The sequence below is a fragment of the Phodopus roborovskii genome, unplaced genomic scaffold, assembly GCF_943737965.1.
Source record: "Phodopus roborovskii unplaced genomic scaffold, PHOROB, whole genome shotgun sequence".
In the NCBI taxonomy this organism is placed as follows: Eukaryota; Metazoa; Chordata; class Mammalia; order Rodentia; family Cricetidae; genus Phodopus; species Phodopus roborovskii.
This window is the reverse complement of record NW_026126625.1, coordinates 7,533,873-7,556,076: the sequence shown is the minus strand read 5'-3', so window position 1 is coordinate 7,556,076 and position 22,204 is coordinate 7,533,873. Positions and strand designations below refer to the sequence as shown.

Genomic DNA, 22,204 nt, shown 5'->3' with positions numbered 1-22,204 from the left:
TGATATACTATTATCAAAGTGAAAGATAAAGAGTACGATAATCTAAAGTGGTAGAAGTAACAAGAATGAATCACTAGAAAATTTGTTTTTAATGTATTTGTTACCTTACATTTCCTACATTGATTATGCTAAATGACTGACAGATAAAAGTGCTACTTAGCATTTGATTTGACCTTGACAAGAAAAGGGCAAGCTTTTATAAACAGCATGTTTAGGAATTTGTATCAATGGCAGATATTTTAATGGGCTACAATTTATAAATTACTGATATATTCTGGATACCTCTAATATGTTTTTGCTACTCTAGAGATAAAAATTAAATCCCTGTGGTGTGTTGACAAGGACCAACAATCAGATTACCTGCATTGTCTCCAGGCACTTAGAGGGCTCTGCCCTCGGACACACCTCCCTAGGGCAGATGGCCAAAGGCCCAGCAAATGTTTGTATCTCAGGGCTACACAGACAAAAGACCTTGAGAATAAAGGGCACTTTGGAGACTGCCTTGAGGAGCTGTGGTTGTGGACAGTCTGGGAACTCTGAACAAAAACTTGGCTCCTGACACTATTTTTCTCTAGGTCGTACTTTAAATAGCTGTTTATCTGACTATATAACAGTTTCCTTCTGGACTAGAGGCCAGTTTTGAACTCTGGTTTTGTCAGATTTGTGGGTTTAGTGATTCTATCCCTACAGATTATTGTGTACATCATAAACAACCAGAAAAAATACTCCATAGTTTCCAAGAATAACATGAGCAGTTGTATGTAATTGTGTAGACAAGCCTGCCTGAAAGGTCAGTGATTCAGTGGGCCCTTTCCTGCACTAACTAGTGCAGCTAATACCTCATTTTCATGAACAGTAAGGTCATGGTAACATTTTTAAAAATTATTTGTGTCCTTAGATTAGATTGTACGCCTACTGGGCAGATACTATGTCTAATGTTTTGTGTGGCACCTATCACATTGTTAGAGTTCAATAAACGTTCAACAACAACGGTCTTGTGACTGTCAGAATACAAAAGAGTCTTTAAAGCATTTCTCTAGCCCTATAGTAGCAGGCCATTCTACTCAAAATGATTAACAAGGAGTGAAGATTGTAACAGTCCTTATCAAAGGGTATGTGTGTGTGAGAAAAGAATCCTGAGGTCAGTTGTCTGCCACTCCTAGGTGTGTTTGTAGCAGCCAACTGAGTGGGCTCCCACAGTAGCTTCCTCTAGTGTTAAGTGCTCAGGATTCTGGTACAAGGAAAACCGTATCACCTCAAGAGGCTTCCTTCCCCAGACACATACTGGTAAGGAGTGCCCAGCACACTTGCTTCCCTACAAGGCCTGAGGAACTCAGCCAGTAAGTGCAGTGCTGCTGAATTCTGCATCTCAGTTATAACTGCAGTATTCAATGATGTGGCTGAGGTCCCTAGTCATTTTCCTTCAACTTAATTCTAAGTTTTCTACCTTGCAGAAATAAGAGATAACTGTTTTTTGGTCAGATTGAATGTTTAGAATGTAAAATGAGATAATGAAAGTAAGCAAAGGCTAAATTGTAATAGTTCCTTTTCTTGACAGAGAAAACTGGAAAAGGATGATCCTATCCTCCCTAATCACAATCCTGGCTCTAAAAAGAAGTGAGTCTTACATGTCCACATGAACTTTAGAGGGCAGAACCTCTAGGTATTGGGACAAAGCCCTATTTTAGCCCCTATATTACAAGTAGATAATCCAGAACCGTGTTATTTTAAGGTTTTCTGAGTAACAGTGTAGAAGATTATCACACTGACTCTAGAGCACATGGATACATTGGGTTATTGCTCCACCACAAGCTAGGTGACTGGGCCCAGCTAGGTAGAGGTGTGGGTAGACATATAATACTAAATACTAAATGCCTGCTCATGATCAGGCACTCTGTTGATAACCTGGGTTCCTTGTTATTAGATCCCCTTGTTGACCTTTTAACTCCTCTATCAAAGGATAAGCATGTGAGAAAGTGAAGGGTGTAAAGAAGGTCAAAGGTGTTTGGTAGTAAAGCACCAGAAGTGGGTGGCAGAAAGATTTATATTAGTAGCCAGTTGTCTTCCTAAACTGTATGGTTTTCTTAAAGGTTTCTCTGAAGGAAAATGAAATTTCCTTAAGATCAAGCTACACAGCCCTGGTGGGGGGGGGTAGTGGGGAGCGCACACACCTTTAGTCCCAGCACTAGGGAGGCAGAGGCAGGTGGATCTCTATTAGTTCAAGGCCAGCCTGGTCTATAGAGCTAATTCCAGGACAAGCTTCAAAGCTACAAAGAAACCATGTCTCGAAAAACAAACAAACAAAAGATCAAGCTATACCACACTTGGCCATACACCCAAATCATCCTACATGTTACTACAACCATAACTGATCCAGGAAAGTCAACTCTTTTCAACTAGACTGTCCACAGATGGACCTCTAGATCCCTGATAGCCAAGAGTGGAGGAAGCAGTGTGCTAGATGGATGTTACATAACTCAGCCCCTACCCATGGATGTGTGGTTACATAATGCCCACTAGATATCTGTCCCTAAGCTTTTGCCCACTTTTTTTTTTTTTAAGGTCATTGTATGTGAGATACACTTTGGTTAAATTGTAGAATTAATATCAGTAAGGAGGCATTTTTCTCTAAATTCTTTCTGGGAATCTATATCAATAATTATAAACAGGAGTCATATTGCTTTTACATGTCAGGCACTATCATTAGTTCCTTATGTAGGGCCCTGTTTAATCCTCAGCAGCTTTACAGAAAGGAAAAAAAAGTTAAGTAACAGTGGTCATTGAATTAACTAGTGACAACAAGGGGCTTGAATCAGCTCTTGCTGTTAATCATGTTGACTGTTAACTCAGGTTTTTGATTCATTTTCAATGATTCTACTAACAGCGTGCAGTAGCCATTGGCATCCAAGGAAGATTGGTTACCAGACCTTGGGACATCCCATATATGTCAGAATCCTTGGATCTTCAAGTCTCTTGCATCCTATGTACATCTTTCTGCATGTCTTACATTAAATGACTTAAGTGCCACACAAGTGCAGATGCAATGTAAGCAGTCGTACTGGTCCTTTAGGGAGTAAGAAAAGATCTACTTTTGTTCAGTGCTGATCACCATCCTGAGCCTCACGTACTTCACTTAAGCTGGTTGAGTCTGCACATAACTAAGAACTGACTATACTCCACTTGATGGAAAACACTAATTAATGAATTGATAAGGCCTGTCTCCTCAATTTATGCTTACAACTTTAGTCCAATAACAAGCACTGTGTATAAAGAGACATTTTAAGTCCCCCAGTGGAACTTGACCTAAAATATAGCCTGATTTTTATTTTTAAATGTTTGACTGAGCTTGTACTTTGTGAAGAGATTTGGGAGGTTCTTAACAGTCTGAAACCAAGGATCCAAACCTAAGAAAATTTGAATTTTTTCCCTATTCTGGTCTCCACAGGCACCAGGTACACAAATAGTGTATAGACACACAAGCAGACAAAACACACATATCTATTAAGTAAATTAAAGAAATTACAGGTTTTTTGGCTTGAGCTGGCTGATGCAAGCTAAGGCTATTGACATTGACAAAGACAATGGGCAACAGGAGAAATGGGGAGGATCAAGAGTCCTATTTTTAGTCTCTGGCATACTACCAGGCATAGTGAGAGGTTGAAACAGGAGGATCTTGAGTTCAAAGCTATCCTGGGCTACAAAGCAAGACTGTCAAACAGGAAATAAGTTTTCATTTATAGACTGATACTTGTTTTGCAAATGTGCTTAAAAACTCCAGTGTGCCTGTTTGCATCACAAAAGTGCTGCTTTCATTTTACTCAGGAGTTTCTCAAAATGCCTCAGAAAATTTGTTGCGCTAGTGCGACATTCAGGTGAAATGGTTAAGTTTGGAATTAATGTAGGAGTCAGCAATCAGGGCTGAAGAGACAGGTCACCAGCTTATACTTGCTATCAAAAGATGGGAAAATAAAAGCCCAAGCCAAGGCCTTGAGGATTGGGGATTTAGAGGCTGACAAAGGAGAGCAAAGTAGCTAAACATTTCTCCAGGAATATTTCTTCTGCAGGGTTTATCTCTTTCTCTATGACTATTCTAACTAAGTACCCCAGGAAGGGTTTAACCCGATTGCATAAGTACTGCACTTTTCAACACTGAATTCTGGGGCTTTCTGTCATCGTGGTTACTGTACCATGACTGTATAATTGTTGTGCTTTACTTCTGAGTGGGTCCAGTCTCATTTCCAGGTCAGTATGGTTTTAATTAAACACCTACTATTGGTCAGGGATTTGGTGAGGCACCAAGGTGAGGGACTGAAGGGCAGGCTCAGCTTTTTAGAAACAGAATTTACACTAAACCAGCCTTGTTGGTTCTGTTGAGCATTGTGTAGCAGAGCTCTGGATTCTTCATTTAGATAGAATAGACAGCTTAAGAGCACAGTTTTCAACTCTTACCAGTAGTCATAATGTTCATGATTGGGAAACAATTCTTATAACACAGCAGTGCCACTTGCTACTTTTTGTGACCCTGGGGGGGGGAACCTTAATTTCACTAGATAACTACATCCACCAGGTGGTATCGTGTGTGTGTGTGTACCACATGCATGCATGCCTGCCTGCCAATAAACTATAAAACTATTTCCTACTCACACATTGAGCAGACACAGATTTCATAATTCTCATGACAGCTAGGTCACTAGAGAACTTTCTCAGGGGAATATTCTTATCTGAGTACCTGAGCTAGCCCTCCAGCATGGACCAGCGTTATGTCGGGCATCCATGAACATCCAGGAACCACTAAGCCATAAAGTGCAATCACAAAATAAGGGACAGAATAGAACATGTACGCCAGCATCTGTGTAGCAAAGAAATGAGCAAGTTAACAGCTTGACCTTAACAAAAAGCAAAAACATGAAACATTTTCAAAGATAAATGCTAATTCCTATTCCTGTTTAGATATCTCATTAACTTTAGAAAAATTTAGGATTTGTAGCTACTTGACCTGAATTTTAGGATAAGCAGCAGGGTCCTTTAGGTAGGGCTCTTGAAATTGTGTGTAGAGTCGGCAGAGCTCAGCTGGGCAATCCAAAGCAATCTAAGAACAAAATGAGTTCATTACAGTCTTATCTGGTTATTGGGTTTGCTGATGAGGCTGTGTGCCAGCTTCAATCATAAGCTGCTTCAGTCCTCAACATGAACTGTGTGTCTTTAGAGACTCATCAGTAACAGGAAAAACAGAAATATTCAGACTTCTCCAAAGGACTAAGCCTGGGTTAATAGTGGAGTATTGTTTTAGGGACTCTGATATTCACAGCTTCAGCATCTGGTTTAGTGAGCCAAAGCACAGCTCTTGGTATAGATGACCAGTCTCAGGTGGAATATCTAGCCAACTAGTCTGCCAGAAGAAAAATAACACTTCATACTAAATTAATCATACTATGCTTTGCAAGAGTCAGAACTATCATCTGCCTCTCTCCAGTGCCTCACACAGCATATGGCCTTTGGAAGCACTAAGGGATGACTTGAAAGCAGGGTCCGCCTGTGAAGTCCCTCCTGTCCACGTTGGAAAAGAGCAGAGAGCAGATTTCATCCCTGCAGAGTACACTCTAGGCCACAGGATAGATGTTGGGACACCACTGAGACACTTCTCCCTCAGGCACCGTTCCTCATATCCTTGGCCATAAATGAAATGTTCCACCTAGATGATAATGGAGATTACAGCCTAGCAAGAGTTGGACCTTTGCCCAGATGCTCATCTGGGAAAGCCCCACCCAAGACACATGCACTCATCTTTCTCAGGGGCAAGAGAAAGGGCATGGAAGGATGCTGTTGGGTCTCATTGTGTGGTGGTGTTGACTTTGGGAATTAGTGCAAACCAACCAAAGACCAGGTTCCATGGCTTGGTCTCAACTTGAGCAATACCAACAAGTTTAGAATAGTTGGTAATTGTTTCGGATGAATATGATTAGCAAATAATTATAAGACAGTAAATACTTCTCCTAAGAATAAATTAGAAAGCTGGATCATTGTGAAGGATCACTGATGAATTAAGACTACCAAAATTTGTTTATTGAGCACTTCCCTCGTACAAGGCACTGTACCAAGAGGGTAGTCACTAATTTTCAAAACGATATAAGATACATACTAGTAGTTCACAGAGAACCAAATAGGTCAGAAAGATTGCCCTTTTTCTAAGGCACAACTAGCAAATGGCTAGTGTTCCTCACTGCTACAAAGGGGAAAACCTGTGTCCAAAAGCAAACAAACAAAAAACTAATAGAGGGCAAAGAGAAAAAACAAAAACTCATGAGCCCTCCATTATTCAACTCCAAACCTGAGCCTAATTCAGCATTATCCTTAGCTCTTAGTGGTGAGAAAGTCACAAGACCCTGTGCAGTTGAGAACTGCTACTCAGAAACCTTTTCCTTGGTCCCATCCCCCTTACTCTTGGGAGTACATAGATGTTCTGCGGTCTTAGGGTATCACCCTGACCAAAGATTCCAGAAGAAGAGTTTGTCAGTTTGATTTTACACACACACACACACACACACACACACACACACCATTTATATGTACACACATTGTATACACACACTATACATGCATACATACACACATACACTATACATTCATACATTGCATGAATACACAGATTTTTTTTCCTGTTTGGAATAGTATATTGTTTTTGATGTTATGCTTACCAAGCCTCTGAACAGGCAAAATCCAGTTGCCAAGAAAAGGCACACAACCAACATTAAGTCCAATGGTCTTCTCAGCAGGGCCTTTGCTTGAGCTTCTTGAAGAACCTAAAATAGAGTTTGTTGCTGAAGAACAATCCCAAAGCCAGAGACAAGTCTGCAACACTAGATCAATAATAAGTCTGGAAGATTACACAATTCACATTATAGACCACTGAACTTCATGAGTATCTTTCCCTCCAGTGCATCCCCTCTTCTGTGAAATGGAGGTACTAAGCCAGGTGATTTGAGGTCCTTCCAGCTCTTGTCCATAATTTTTCTTGAAACTAAATTTCTGTGATTATAAAAGTAAGCTACATGCATTTGAAAAATGAAATTTTAGAATGTAAATCATAAGTTGCCACACTACTGTTAGTAGTTGGCACATTTCCAGTCATGTATGGTTTTGTTTGTTTGTTTGGTCCGTTGGTTGGTTGGTTGGTAGATTGGTTGGTCAGCTGGTTGGTTGGTTGGTTGGTAGATTGGTTGGTTTTCTGAGACAGGATCTCAGTTCTGTGGCTGAAACAGACCTGGAACTCCCTGTGTAGCCCAGGTTGACCTCAAATTCATTATTATCCCGCATCTTACTCCCAAGTGCAAGGATTAGATTTCATATGTGCCACCATGCCTGACTCATATATGCTGTATACATTTATATATAAAAACATATATTAACAATCTTTTTTGCAAAAATAGAATTTAGAACATAAAGAGTTTTGCATCTTCACTGAATAACTGCCTGTGAGCACATTCTCACATGATTAAAAACTGAAAACACCATAGAGACACCATACTTGTCCTCCCACTATAAGGCACTGTAACACTGTTAGAGAGGCTCTGCACAAGAATCTCTGCAGTGTATCTATGATGACTGTCTCAGGTTGTTGGCTTTTGTTTGTTCTGAGTATGGTTCCTAACAACACCCTGTAACAATGCCAGTATCTGAGCTTTACCATTCAAATACAACACAGATGGTTCTATCTGTCTTGTTATGCAAACAATGTTCACACACTGACACAGAGCCCTTTCAAAGCAGTAGAGCCAGGACTAGGGTTACAGTTTACTCTTTCTTTTTAACACCCACTCACTCTTCAAAGACATGTATGAGTTTGCATAGCAGTAGCTAAATATTTACAAATTAACTGCGTGTAAATTATAATGTACACAGCGAGAAGTCAACCTCTGTGGCAGAGTGGTTGTTCAGCACACTAGTGGCCATGAATTCAACCCCAGCACTCCCCTAAAAAAGTATTTTAATGAATTCTACTTCCAAGAATAATTTTAGCTAGATGTGGTGGCATGCGCACTTTTAATTCCAGCCCTCAAGAGACAGAGATAGGTGGAGCCCTGTGACTTTAAAGCCAACCTGGACTACATAGAGAGTTTGAGGTCAGCTAGGGAGGGCTACATAGTAAGACCCTGCCTCAAAAATAAATAAACACTTTAAAATTAAAAAAAAAAAAGTTTTGTAGGTTGAGTAGTCATGTTCTAACTAGTAGTTTGTCCTCACATATCTGTTAAATTTAAAGAACCCTACCCAAAGATCTCACATATATACTGAAGAGAAAGAAATCACTCTCTTAGAAATGAAGACTTAAGCAGACCCACAGGGCTAGCCTTGCCTCATGTGGACCACCTCAGCAGTGAATGGAAGGGGAGGAATCTTGGGAGTGCTCCTGCAGCCCGTGTCCTGGGGCCTGCATCCCCAGGAATCAGGCCCTATGGTCTTCATGCATTACCTCGAACACCTCAGCAGTAAATGGTATTACTAAAAGAAGTGTCAGGCGCTCACATGGAGGCATTGACAACCCAGGCAAATCACATGCTCAGAACTTTACCTGTCACACTAACACAGAAGGGTGACAAGAGCCAAGGTGATACCTGCAAGGGAAGTTCCCCAAAGTGTAGCCTGAACAATAGAAGCAGATGGGTTCAGACAGAAGCAGACCATCTGCCACGTTAACAAAGGTGCTAGCAAATGCCAGGCTATCGACACAATCCTATGGACTGAATGGCCCAAATGCTCTGTCCTCACAGGAGATGGGAGCCCTGAGAGTCTGAGAACATGTAAGAGATACCTACCAGCTGCCAGAGTGGAGCCTGAGTTTACACGCCAGTATCAGATTGGTTACATTTAAGTGTAATAAAATTACCTTTGAGGGATAATTATAGTTTTCTGATGGCTGATTATAGATTCTGAAGCCAGCCCAGACCGGAAGACATGTATATGGTATGCTTAAGAAGAATGCAGGGCAAATCCGTGTTCCGTATTTTCCTATTTAAAAGTGAGAGGAAAAGGTAGCCAAAAGTCTGTTGGTTCATAGCTAAACACAGTAATATTTAAACTACCTTCCACATCAAATCACCTAAAATTTTGCTATGAACCAGGCAATATTTTTATTAGATAAGACCAAAAAAGATCAAAACCATTAGCTGTTTTCTTAACAGTGATGTCCTATTTACAATATTAAAACTATATTAATACATATATCCTAATTTTCTGCATGTCTAAATGACTTCTTTTACTTCAGCCTGGAAGAATCTTTATTTTCAGGTGCATTTGCCATAAGTTCTGATAGCATGTGAGAAGCGGCATATAATGCAAAGAGCTGCAAGCAGGATCCGTGCATTAAATGCTGGTTGCTTACCTAGCTGTTCAGTACACACTTCTGAAAATGGCTCCAAAGCACTTCTTAAAAGATGAGCACACAGAGAGGGGTAGGAATAACTCCACAAAATAGTTTTTATAATCTTGGAATCTATTATAAAGCTTAAAAACAACTTTTTCTATCTAAAAACCCCAGTATTGCAAAGAAAAACAAACAAAAATCGGCAACAACAAAAGCATGGGTGTTAAAATAGGGTTTCTTACCTACAATGTTTCCAGGCACAAAAACCACAATGCTCATTATAATGGATCCGACCCAGTATAGGCCAATGGTTCTGTAGCTTTCCCTACAACAAAACGTTCTGATTCAGGGTGCTTGTCTTGGGATACAAAAGGCGACCCTCAGAATTATCTTTCATTCTAGTTATAGAAGTCCTTGAATAGAAACGCACTGAATTAAGTGATAAGCACAGGGAACCCTGACAATCAAGGATCACTTCCATATGTGACACAGTACAGAACCTTCTTTGTGACCTTTGTGGGCTTGTGCACTCATGCATGCAAATGTGTGGTATATGTGTGTGCACATGTATATGTAGGCCTGTTCATGTACGTGCTTGTAGAGACCAGGAGGCTGTGTCAGGTTCCTTTCTCAGTCATCATTCACCTTATTTTTTTGAGACAGGGTTTCTCACTGAGCCTAGAGTTCTAGCCAACTCCGCTACACTTTTGCTGGAAGGCAAGTCCCAAGGACCTTTTTTTCTCCAGGTGCAAGCCCTCACATCCAGTTTAATGTGGGAGTGTTGGGGATTGAACTTGGGTCCTCATGCAGCAAGCACTTTACTCACTGAGCCATCACCCAGTTCCCTTGGTGTCCTGTTAAGAAGGAAATTATGCTTTCTACACAACACTCATGTTCACCTATGACATAGTCTTTACAGATTAGGAATGGATTTCCATATTGCATATAGGAAGGGAAAAAGTTGAAAGATGGCACTTTAGGATATAAAGTGGAATTTCTGTGGCAACACAGAGTCTTAGCTAAAGCCCCAGAGGTGATACATCCCTGTCTTCTAAAGGGGCTGCTCTAATCTCAATGGTGGCCAATGTTCCTTCAACTGATAACCCAGAAACAATTCCACACCAGAGGCTGAGAGGAATCAAAAGGAGGAGTCAGTGTGGAGAGCACTATGTGTTTTCTCCTCTGCTATGGGCCCCAGGCCAAATGGAGCAACCCCACCAGGGGTTAGTCCCAGATTGCCACAGGAAGACAGACAAGCATAAGCTGGTATACTAGAGGACATGATGAGGGGAAGGGAGAACAGCTCATGAGGCTTCACTGTAGCCTCCCAGGGAGCAGAACTGAAAGACCTCTCACTTAGGGCTACACACGGGCTAGGGAAGCTGAAACTGTCTGCAAAAAGTCCACACCAAGACTGCCTTCTCAAGCCATGGGAAGTCACGATGGACAGGGAGTAAGAATTCAGCCGAAGTTGCTGGTTACTTCTGCAGGTGGTATGGCACACAGGTTTCTGCCACAGGTGCCCCCAAAGAGCCCATGAGTGCTGTGAGATACAGCTAGCATGTCACAGCAGAGAGTACCAGTACCCAAAAAAACTACAACTGTCACAAAATCTTCCCTCGTTTCTTTAAAGACAGACATGCTCCCAGAAGAGCCAGGCACAAAGAATTGAGGGGTATGATCAAACCCAAAGTCTGAGCAATTCCCCAAGCCCTAGAGCCACACCCAAACTTGAGGAGAAACTAAACTGAATGAGATGGAACTTTGAGTTACAATGTGCTGGACCTTGAGTTCTAACACTGAGGGGATGAGGAGATGGCTCAGCAGGAAAGGCGATCCTGCACAAGCATGAAAACCCAAGTTCAGACCTCTAGCACCCACGTGAAAAGCCAGGCATAGTGATGTGCGTCTGTGACGTCAGCATCAGGGTAAGGGCAGGGACAAAGGTGCTTGGTGACCAGCCAGTCCAGCCAAAACAGTAAGCTTGGGTTTAGTGACAGACTGTATCTCAAAAAATAAGGGGGTGAGCCAATGAGATGGCTTTAAGCCTGCCAACCTAAGTTAGGTCGCCAGGTTCCACATGGTGGAAGGAGAGACCCCCATCCCTGTAAATTGTCCTTTGACCTCCACATACCTACCAGAGCACACATACATACATACATGCAAACATACACACACATGCACACGCACATGCACATACATATGTATACAAAATAAAATGTAATTTTTAAATATAAGGTAGAGAAGAAATTTAGGAATACTCCCAACATCAACCTCTGACCTCCATACTAGCTTGCACGAATGAGCAAGCACACAGTTCCACACAGGCATACACACCCTGGCCTGGAACTCACTCTATGGACTATACTAGCCTGCATTTCCCCACCTCCTGATGTGGAATTAAAGGTGTACACCATCATGCCAAGAGAAACTTCTTGTGAAAACATAAGCAGAAACCTAAGAAATCACTCTGCCTGAGCTGCCACCCAGGTAGAGGGACAACTCAGAGGGATTTGTTAAAGCAACCGTGATAGAAAGAAAATAAAGCTTTGTCCAACTCATAGACCATTCCTGTCCTGGCATGCATGTATGTACTCGCCTCTCTATGTGTTTTCTTTACATACCGCTTATCAGTTGCAAAGATGCACACACACCAGGAGAGCTAACTTACTCCCATGCTATGGCGGCCACCATCACCAGGTACATCAGGTAGTGAACAGAGCCATCCCAGTAGCAGATCATATGCCCATAGGCCGTGTTCAGATACGGTTCACCCTAAGGAAAGCATTAGAAAGATTTCCATTTTAAGTTAGACTCGCATCTTTAAATGCAGGAAAACAGACCTGTATCGCAAATAAAACAACAGAACTAAGTGGCATTTGTTCACTGAACTGAAACCGCCTCCACACAGTTGGTAGGACTGCGAAAGTAAGACTTTACCTTTGGGCAGCCAAAACCAGGGTCTGCCGTGGCATCAAATGGGAGAGTTCCTGACAAATTGGCGTTTGATTACCCAACAAAGGTGGCTGTGTGGGCAACCCCAGCCAACTGGAGCAAGGCCAAACTTGTGTCTGCAATCGCTTGACCCTGGCCACAAGGGTGGCCCAGGGAGGACCTGTTCACTGGTGCCACCTGCTGACCTTAACCAGTCATGCTGATCTTGTGGTGGGCTGGGCAGTACATGGGGAGGTGCCCATGTCCAACTCCACACACAGCTTCCACCGGCCCTGTAGTCGGCCTCCCCCAGGTTTGTGCTGGCCAGGTCCATCTGTCTGCAGAGGAGAAAACATGTTTCAAAGCCTCTAGACTTGCCTGAGGTCACCTAGCTACTAAGGAGCATCATTTTCACCACCAAGAGCCATGCTTCTGAGCTATTTTTAGTTTCACAAACACAAGATTGTATGATGAGCTATGCACGTTTCCCTTCTCCAGGGTAGTCATGTTTCAGGTCCCATCAGACTTGGATTCTAAAACATTTTTTTTCTTTCTTCCTCTGGAACCATGCTCTCCCAGATTTCTTCTCGTGTCTCCCTAATATGCTCGCTCATATTCCTTTAACTACGAGAGATCTGAAACTGTATCAACCAGCTGTGAGACTCTGTGATTCCCCTCAGGCAAAGACATCAGATCAGCTGCCACCCTCCCAAAAAAGCCACACCCAAACTTCTAGCTCTATGCCTGGCCACAGCCTTTTTCTCATACCCATGGTGTGCTGACTGCATAATTCCAACTGATTTCATGCTGCAGCCATTCCTGCCTACACACTCAGCTCTGAAAGCCACCACAGGCCTCTTTGGGAGGGGGGGCTTGACAGACACCTGTGGGCCCTTCAAAGCCACCTGACCTCCTTCAACTCATCTGCTTCTGCCTTCAGCCAAGCCCTTCCTGGCCTCTGTACACTCAGCTCAGCCAGCTCCAAGCTCTTCGATGCAGTCTTTGGACAAATCTCACTTTAGGTGACTTTCCCTTTTCATCACAGCGTAGGCCAGGCCTTCAGAGTCACACACAGAGCCACTACTACATTTCCAAATAAGCACCCCACCTCTCCCTATTCCCACCTACCACAACCCAGCTGCAATACAAGACACATGCAGGCCCCCTCTTCCTGAAAGCCTGCAGGTCAAAGCCCATCTCTTCCACTGGATCCCCAGATCTTACCACTATCACACATCAGCTTCCTTTCTTGTACTTACTACCAAAATTCTTGCCAACACCACTGGGTTGATATCTTTCCCCCTGAGCAGCATCCTCTGGGTTCATTGGTCCCCCCCCCCAGACTTCCCTCTGACGCTGCCCACCACTGTCCCATCAACCCCCACAGAAGAACTCTCTTCTCCAACTTGAAGTATCAACTGTATTTGGATGGCTCCTGAGTTATCCCTCAGAAGTCCTGACCTGCTCAGCCCTGCCAGCTGGGACACTAGTAGATGTCCCTCAAGCACACAAAACTCCATATGTCCCCAGATGAACTCAGCATTACCCTGCAAACACCCCTGGCGAGACAGGCACTACTAAACCTCCTTTCTAGACCTTTGCCCAAGTTGTCCCCTCACCCTGGAAGGACTTTTCCTTCCAGTGCCGTATAGTGTGGTCCTCTCCCATGACGACTCTGAAATGCTATGGAAGTGCCAGTAACTCAAAGAGGGCTTCCTGGACATTCCCAGAGCCCATTCATCTGTGCTGAGAGTGTACCTCTGTCATCATACCCAGGCCAGTGCCATCCTCCTTCACATTAGACGGTGAACTCCCAAAGGCAAGAACAGATTTGGATTCATGACACTCTACAGAATTTCACTCCTCAAGCCTCCAACTTAATAACACCAACATTCCAACAAACCCCCAAACAGGAATTAGGATATCACCTAGGCCTTCCTCTCCATCACCCCCAATTGAACCTGAAATCCCATTCAAAATCCCTGAAACTTGTTCTCTCTCTGCCTCTCTCTGTGTGTGTCTCAGTGTCTCTCTGTCTCTGCCTATCTCTCTCACTCTCTCTTTGCTCTGCATTGCCTCTGGGCATCTTCTTGCCATTGCTGGCCTTACAGAATGGATTGGACATCCCACTTCATGACATGATCCCCATGCCCACAGGCTTGCATTTTTCTCTGGCTCAAATGCTCCCTTCACATACTCCTGGGGAGACATACAAAACTCTCCATTATTTGAAACACAGAAAAGCAATAGACAATACTATTTTCTCCTCTGCTTCCTATTTTCACTTGGCCTCTCCAGGACTGGATTCAGCCCACTATAAATTAGAAAACAAGACTAGTGTTCTCGGATGCCTGGAACCCACCATGTTGTCAGGCTGCCCTCAAACTTCCAGCAGTCCTTCTGCCTTAGCCTCCCAAATACTGAGTAAGATTACAGGTATACTAGACTGTGGTACCTGAGAAGTTTAAGATGAATTTGGAATCTCTGGGCTTATAATCCAGTAATAGAAACCCAAGTACTAAATTCATTTGTAGTTCTCCACTTAAAGGAAAAACAGTTCTGGTGTGAAGGAGGTGAGGCAAAGAAAGAATGGTCTCCCGGCCTTCCCTGTTCTGTGGCTGGCTTGTCATGTGCCTGCTTAGATTGGATGAGGCGACTGGGACGACGCTCTGACAGCAGCCTGTATTTGAGCCACCTGGTCACAATGCAACCCTTGAGCAACTCCATACCTCTCTCAGGTAATGTGTCATGAACCCATCAATGATGCCATCTTGCTCCAAGCCTATGATGAGGTTCACCACGCTGGTAAATCCGAACACCGCATACACTAGAACAAAGGAAGTAGCAGCTGAAATTGAAGGTCATGGGAGACAAGGATGGGGCATCCACAGGCTATCATGGAGTGCTGCTCATGCTTTCCCAGAAAATGCTAGGGGCATCACCACACAGACAAGCAGACTGCACCTACCCACACCAGCTGGACATTACCTGTCTTCATGGACCTCCCTGCACTAACCCACGGCTCTCACTGAGGGAACTCATGTCAGAGACAGAGAATCATGGTGTTCCAGAAGATTCTTCCAGACTACCTCCATCATCCTCACTCCCTTATCATGAAACACACAGCCCACCTGAGCAGCAGGAGCTATGGCAGTAACCAAACAACCAATGAGACACTCAGGTGGCCTAGAAAAGATGGGTCATCTTAGTGTGCATGCACGCCAACTAAGAGTGTGTCCAACATGATTGGCCTGGTCCTCCCTGGAGGACCTCAAGGCAGGTAGGTGGCTGATGTGCAAGTGACAGTCAACAATGTAAGAAAAAGGCAACTTTTTTGTTTGTTTTTTGCTTTGGTTTTGTTTGTTTGTTGTGTTTTGTTTGTTTGTTTGTCCTGGCCATCCTGAAACTTGCTCTGTAGACCAGACTGGCCTCAAACTTGGAACTCTGCCTGCTTCTGGCTCTTGAGTGCTGGGATTAAGGGTGTGCACCACCGCTGCCCAACAAAAGGCGCATGAGGTGCTGGAGAGATGGCTCAGAAGTTAAGAGCACTGACTGCTCTTCCAAAGGACCAGGGTTCAATTCCCAACACCCACATGGCGGCTTACAACTGTCTGTAACTTCAGTTCCTAGGAGACCTGACACCCTGACACAGATATTCGTGCAGGCAAAACACCAATGCACATAAAAATAAATAAATTATTTAAAATGCACGTGAGATGGGACAGCTGAAGATGCAGAGAGAAAGGCTGCCTCCTTTACAGAGCCCAGGCAAACTGGGCTTTCAACAGTACAAGTGTCCAACAGCTAAGGACCAGAGCTTTTTAACAGCTGGATAGCCCATCAAGAAAACTGCATTTTCAAGTTAAAACAAATTGGTGTCTGAGGCTGTGGGATGGGAAGGGGCAGTAGAAAACAGTCTGTGAATCTAAAAGCTGTGAAGAAAACAGGAGAGTGGGAAGCAATGGGAGTGAGTGGTCCCTGAGTGTACTTCCCCAGTCCCCACGGCTGCATCCTGCTGATTACCAGGTGAGTAGCCATCATGTCTCCTGGAAAATGAGGCACTGGGTGTGTAATCCACCAGCTGCTGGTGACACCCATGGAGGGTCAAATACTGTATAAAGGCATAGTCCTTGCCTTCTGGTAGGTGAGGAACCTGTCCCAGGGCTTGACCCCAAGGCTCAAGGGTCCTCAAAGCTGGAACAGAACCAAGGACACAAGAGTGGTTGCCTTGCCTCAAGGATGGGGGTATGCATCAGTAGGCTAAGTGTGGGCTCCCTGGGTGGGGAGGGGGGAGTGGAAGGACAGACAGTAGTGGGAGACTGTTCTGGGGCCAGATCAAAGCAGGCAGAGTGGGCGACATGGATAGGGACCTCTCTGAAGTAAGAAAGGCACACGAGAGCCTCAGACAGGGAGAAACTGGTCATTCATAATTCCTTCGTCCTCCTCTGCCAAGGCTCACAGTGGTCAGAGAATGCTTCCCACGCCTTTGATGAGGGCACACAGCTTTCTCTGACCTTAGGATGTAGCTGGAAGTGACAGGGGTCAGCTCTAACCAAGGTGTTGGGGACATCCCTTTCCTTCCTTTAGCCCTGTGTATCCTTTGGGGAGCTATAAGCAGACATGATCACGGTCCTAAATCTACAGCCTGGAGCAGGGTGTCTCACCAACCCACAGGCAGTGAGCCCATTGCTAGAGTCACAGAGATGTGAGGTGTGTTTGACCTCAGTAGAAATGTAATGAATAAAATACCCAACAAAATACCTAGCCACAGGAAGTATAACGAGATCAGTTACAGCCTTGCCTGAGGCAGCATGTGTAATGAAAGGGGTCCCGTGTTGTTCTCCATGATCCTGACCACATTTCTGGCATCTCTAGTTACCAAGTGGAAGGATGTTTGTTATGAGTATTAAAATAATACTTCTGAAGGGCTCAGAGCCTTGCCAGGCACGTGATATACTCAACCAATGGCTTTTTTGTCTGTTATTTAATATACATGTTTATCCGTCAAGTGCTGATCAAAGTCTCTAACAAATGCTAATGTTTGACCAGCTCCCCGTGGTATTATTTTCCTCTTTAGACAAATTTGTAGACCAGCTTTCTCAACCTGTGGGTCTCAACCCCTGATATGCAAAAGATATCCTGCATATCAGATATTTATATTACAATTCATAAGTAGCAAAATTACAGTTATGAAGTAGCAACAAAAATAATCTTATGGTTGGGGTTCACCACAGCAGAAGGAGCTGTATTAAAGGGCTGCAGTATTAGGAAGACTGAGAAGCACTAGTGTATACTGAGGGTAAATTCAACCCCACATGTCAGCAGCCAGCTGAAGGCAGAGAGCCCAGCCTGGAAGCTGAGGTAAAAGCATGCCGGGGGGCTCAACAGGGTGCCTGGAGGAGGCCCACCTGGCCCTGCCAGTCACTCTCTGGCAGAACTCTATTTAGAAAATGCATGCCACAGCCTCAAAGGGGAACTTAGAGAGAAGGGCTTTGTCCTGAACAGTCCTACACGTCCAGTTTCTGTCAGACTCAGAACAGTCACAGCCCCGAAAGAATATGTACCCAACGCCCAGCTCCTGCCAGAGTGGACAAACCCTCTGAGGAGTCTACCTACCAGCCGACCTACCATAGAATAAAGGGTCCCGCGGTGGTTTTCTTTTGACAAGGACCCGAGCCAAAAGGGCCACCAGGAGCAGGATGAGGGCAGCAACCCCAACAATGGTCCAGGAACTGTAAAAACCAAAGCAGGGAGGTGGTCACTAACCACAATAAACACAATGGTGCCTGGAATTTCCTGGCTATTGAAGGCACTTGCTCCGTGTGCCACAGGAGGCTCCTGGGAGCCAGCCTCAGTGCTGACACTGAAAAGTTCCTGCAGTTTATCTACAGCGTGTTGGCCTCTCTGGGCCACAACCCTATAACACTCATGGACCAGAACCCAGGCCCCTCATTCCTTTCTCCTTCCCACCTGTGTCCAGTGGCTGTTCTTCCCCACCCTCTCTTATCCCTAATATGTCTGCAGCCCAGCTGCCCTTGCCTGTTGTTTCTCCAACCCTTCACCCTGGAAGCTAACAGACCTAACCACTAAGTCTGCCACCTCCCCTGGGCCAGCCAAAAACCCTCAGACTGAGCCTCAGTATGATTGCACAAGCCCTCCAGAGAGAGACCTGTCATTTGCAGTGTGCTTCCCCGTGTGGTAGGCACTGTTGCTGGCCTTATGAGACTCCAGTTGAACAAGACAGGACTCTGTCTACGTGAGGTGCTTACCTCCATGAGTTCTGAACTCTGCTTGCTGTAAGGTCACCCTGGCCCTACAGAGATACCCAGATTGCCGACACCAGCAGGGCTTCCGATTCTGGAAAATAACTACATGGTCCTCTCTGTCAGCTATATACCATCAGCTCTCCACTGCCACTCAGAGATGCTACAAGCACCAGTCCTCAGCAGGGGCACCTCCACATCATGGCCTAAACACCGGGATCTTCAGATAATCTTCACCACATACCTCGGTGGGAAAGAGGAAGATAATGATGTAGGGAGGAAAGGGGACGCGGATGAATGGATGGAAGGAGAGATGATGGACAGGTGAATGGTGACTGGGTAAGAGACATGGTAACAGATGGAGGGGTGGTAGATGAAAGATTGGATGGGTGTATGGATGAATTCTAAAGTATGATGAGAAGGAGACTGGTTGGGGGGTTTCTGATGCCTCACACCAGTGGATTCTCCAGGCTCTTCACAAAGGTCCACAGCAGAGGAAGGGGAAGCTGCCATGGCTCACAAACAAGCATGATGCTGCTCTAAGACACCCAGGGAGGAGAGAAGCAGGTGGGTGAGTCTAGAGGCAGATGCTGGTCAGCAGACATCTCTATCCCTGGACACCAGTGGCGGAGCTCACAGCCAGCATGCTCACAGGGGGGGCTCTGATGGAGTATGACAGGCAGCATGAATTAGTTCAGGCTGTCCTCTCATGCTCTCTACCTCTGAGGTGGGAACACAAGTGAAGAGAAACTGGGGCAGTAGGTCATTTCTGCCTCCCAGCTCTGTCCCTGGAGACCCTCTGGGGAAAACAATGCATGCCCAAGGCAGACAGAAACAGGTCTAACCGAGACTCCAGATGATGGGTAGAGTGAACTTTGAATAAGCCATGGGTTGTTAACCTTGAGTGGTAGGGAGTTACTCTTTAATGAATCAATCCCCAGGGCTGCTATACAGCCCTTTCTAGGCTGCTCTCCCAGCAAACACCGGGCTAACCCTCCCTCCCACTTCCTTCCCTAGCTAACACACACCCCAGAACACCTGCAAGGTTCTGTCTCCAGATCTCCCCATAACTGAACATATTTGGGTGCATGTGAGAGACCCCCTAACCCCTTTCTGACCCCTCACCCTATCTGACCCCTATTCTATTTCTCAGAATTTCATAAGGCCTTGGGAAACAGAAGCTCAGGTCATGAAAGACGAATGTAAATGAAAGCCTGCTGCACACACGGCTGGGCAAAGCAGTACCCAGATGAGCGGCAGCCTGGGAAGGTGAGCTCTGGCCACAGGAAGGAACTCTGTGGGAAAAGTGAGCCATGAGTCTGAGGGGGCTCAAAGCAGAAGTGTCTGATTTGGAGGGAGGGAGGGAGGACCCACAAATGAAGAAGTGGCAGTTTCATTTATGCAGAGCCATCAAGGTGTCTTCAGCAATCAGCAGTGGGGAGAAAGGAAGAAGGGACAGCCACAGAGACAAGAAGGTGGACCAGGTGTTAAAAATCAAAGAAAGTTGATGTTCTAGGGAGGAGGCAGCTGAGGCTCAGAGATGTGTGTGGAGGCGGGGCTCAGAGAGGAGGGAGCCTTCCCCACTGCCTGTGCTGGAGGAAGCCAGTGCCAAGGAGAACTCAGAGGAGGGCACAGACACTAGAGTAGCCCTGTGACTTACCAGGAAGGGGACAGGAGGAAGAAGAAAGGGAACAACTACAAGGAAGGCGTTATGGACTGCCGGGTCTATCCTATAGGAGGATGGGGAATGGCTGCAATGAATTCACTCCAGGGCCCGGCACTGGTCACTAACACACAGTGATATGTCATCAAATCCTCACCAGCAGCAGCAGTCTTCCCCAGACAGCTCATACCTGCCCATCACAGCCACTTCCTTCCCCTCCCTGTGCTCACAGAGGTCTGCCGAAGCCTCCCTGCCTGTCTCCAAAAAACCTTGCCAGGCTACTACCCACATCCCAGTCACCTTGTTTTGTTGTCCTCATAGCATCCTATTCCCTGCTTATTTATCTATTGATGTCTATTTTAATTCATGGCTCCTCAGCCATTCCTGGGCTGGTCTCAGCTAGTCCTCAACTCCTGCAAGGGATCCAAGCACAGAGGGGTGTTCAAAAAGTGTCCACTCAACTGCTCATGGTACTACTTAGGAGCCACTGCTTCAGGAGATGCAGCAAAGGTCCAAGGGCAGATGCAGCCTGTGCCTAAAATAGCTTCTCAGCGCTCACGTTGTCTGGATGAGGTGACCACAGCGATGGGACATAAACCACTGACTGTGCGCACTCTGATAGCAGTATGGAGGTCTGGTGGGGCTTGCAGGGCATAGACTGATGCAATTTCCTTAGTGCCAACTGCTGTGGAAAACATAGAAGGTTACTTCCTCCTCCAGCAGACGGCAACCGACTTCAGCAGAGCCACCTCTGGCGCCTTTCCACTGACCATTGGTCAGTCAGTGATCCCTTTGGAGAAATGGAAGCGAGACTGGGACCCAGAGTCCCTACAGACACTTTCCTTAGCACTGAACCAGCTGCCTTTGTTCCAGGCTAGCATCCAGCGCTATTCCTTTCACAGCGCCTCTCCACAAAGTTCTCACAAGATCCGTAGAGTGCAGATACTGTCCATTTGACAGACCACAACACCTAAAGTTAGGCCTCCCTGTTGCTAACAGCAAAGTGAGGCCCAGAAAAACAGGGCTATTTCTGCTAGTCTTTCACAACAGTTCTAAAATTTAAAAAAAAAAAAAAAAAAAAAGTAAGTATGTGAAAGTCTATACATGGAAAACCGATCCTATCAAATAAGCCAGGCTCATGCCTCCCGCGTTGCTCTGAACCCTCTGGTATCCGAGAGCCGCGGAGGCAGGAGCATTGCGGTATTGGCCTCAGTAATCCCTGCTATCCACTCAGAACCAGCAAAGAGCAGGTGCCCAGCCCTTAGACCTTGAACTGCCCTAGCCTAAAGGAGGACCTAGGGCCAGGTGACCTGGCTGTCTCCCTTGTGCTGCTGGCGTGGAACTCCTGGACGCGACCCCAGTCCCACGGAAGTTGCAGGCGCTTGTCCACCCCGTACGTGTTCACTCACTCGTGCTGGGCTGCCAGGTGGTTGAAGATGTAGGTGACCGGGATGGCTGAGAGGGACAGCACGAACACCCCGGTGGCCGCAGAGGCACTCATCGCTGCTGCCGCCGCCTGGTCGCTTGCTCTTCACCGCATCGCGCGCGGGTGTTCCCACCTCAGCTTCCGCCGGCGGCGCGCCCCTCGCCGCTGCCCTTCCAGGCGCCCCTTGCCGCGTCCCCTCCGCGCGTCCCCGTCGCCCGCAGCTGCCCCGCGCGCGCACGGGCGCCACCCGGGTGCGCTACGGCCGCGGTAGGATCCAGTGAGGCGTCCCCGCCCAGCTCCTACGGGAGGACACCGCGACGAGACAAGCGCTTGGGACACTTGCTCTCAGGGAAAAGGGGAGAAGGATGCGGGTTACAGCCAGGAGATGGGCATCCTCGAGCTGGAGCGGCGCTGGGCTGAGCCAAGGGCCAGCGGAGGGTGGAGCCAGACCCGAGGGTGTCAGAGCGTGCATGCCCGCGAGATCCGTTCAGAGACCCACAGGGACAGATGCTCCAGGAACCTTGGCACCTCCCTGTCTCCTAAGCAGCCATAAACGA

At 45.9% G+C, this 22,204-nt stretch overlaps 1 protein-coding gene across 2 annotated transcripts in view; it reads right to left on the bottom strand.

The window, feature by feature from the left end:
• The window catches only part of Tm6sf1 (transmembrane 6 superfamily member 1), a 43,004-nt gene extending 21,050 nt beyond the window's left edge, over positions 1–21,954 (bottom strand). The window contains exons 1-9 of one of the 2 annotated variants that reach the window (XM_051206649.1): positions 21,631–21,954; positions 17,924–18,027; positions 15,025–15,122; positions 12,033–12,136; positions 9,604–9,686; positions 8,885–9,006; positions 6,696–6,800; positions 4,997–5,089; positions 4,730–4,849 (exon numbers count right to left, since the gene is read on the bottom strand). In XM_051206649.1, coding sequence (XP_051062606.1) covers positions 4,730–4,849; positions 4,997–5,089; positions 6,696–6,800; positions 8,885–9,006; positions 9,604–9,686; positions 12,033–12,136; positions 15,025–15,122; positions 17,924–18,027; positions 21,631–21,722 — 921 coding nt within the window. In that variant the 5' untranslated portion in view covers positions 21,723–21,954. The remainder of the gene's footprint in view (positions 1–4,729; positions 4,850–4,996; positions 5,090–6,695; positions 6,801–8,884; positions 9,007–9,603; positions 9,687–12,032; positions 12,137–15,024; positions 15,123–17,923; positions 18,028–21,630) is intronic. The other variant, XM_051206648.1, reaches the window with a different exon arrangement.
• Between the last annotated feature and the right edge of the window lie 250 nt (positions 21,955–22,204).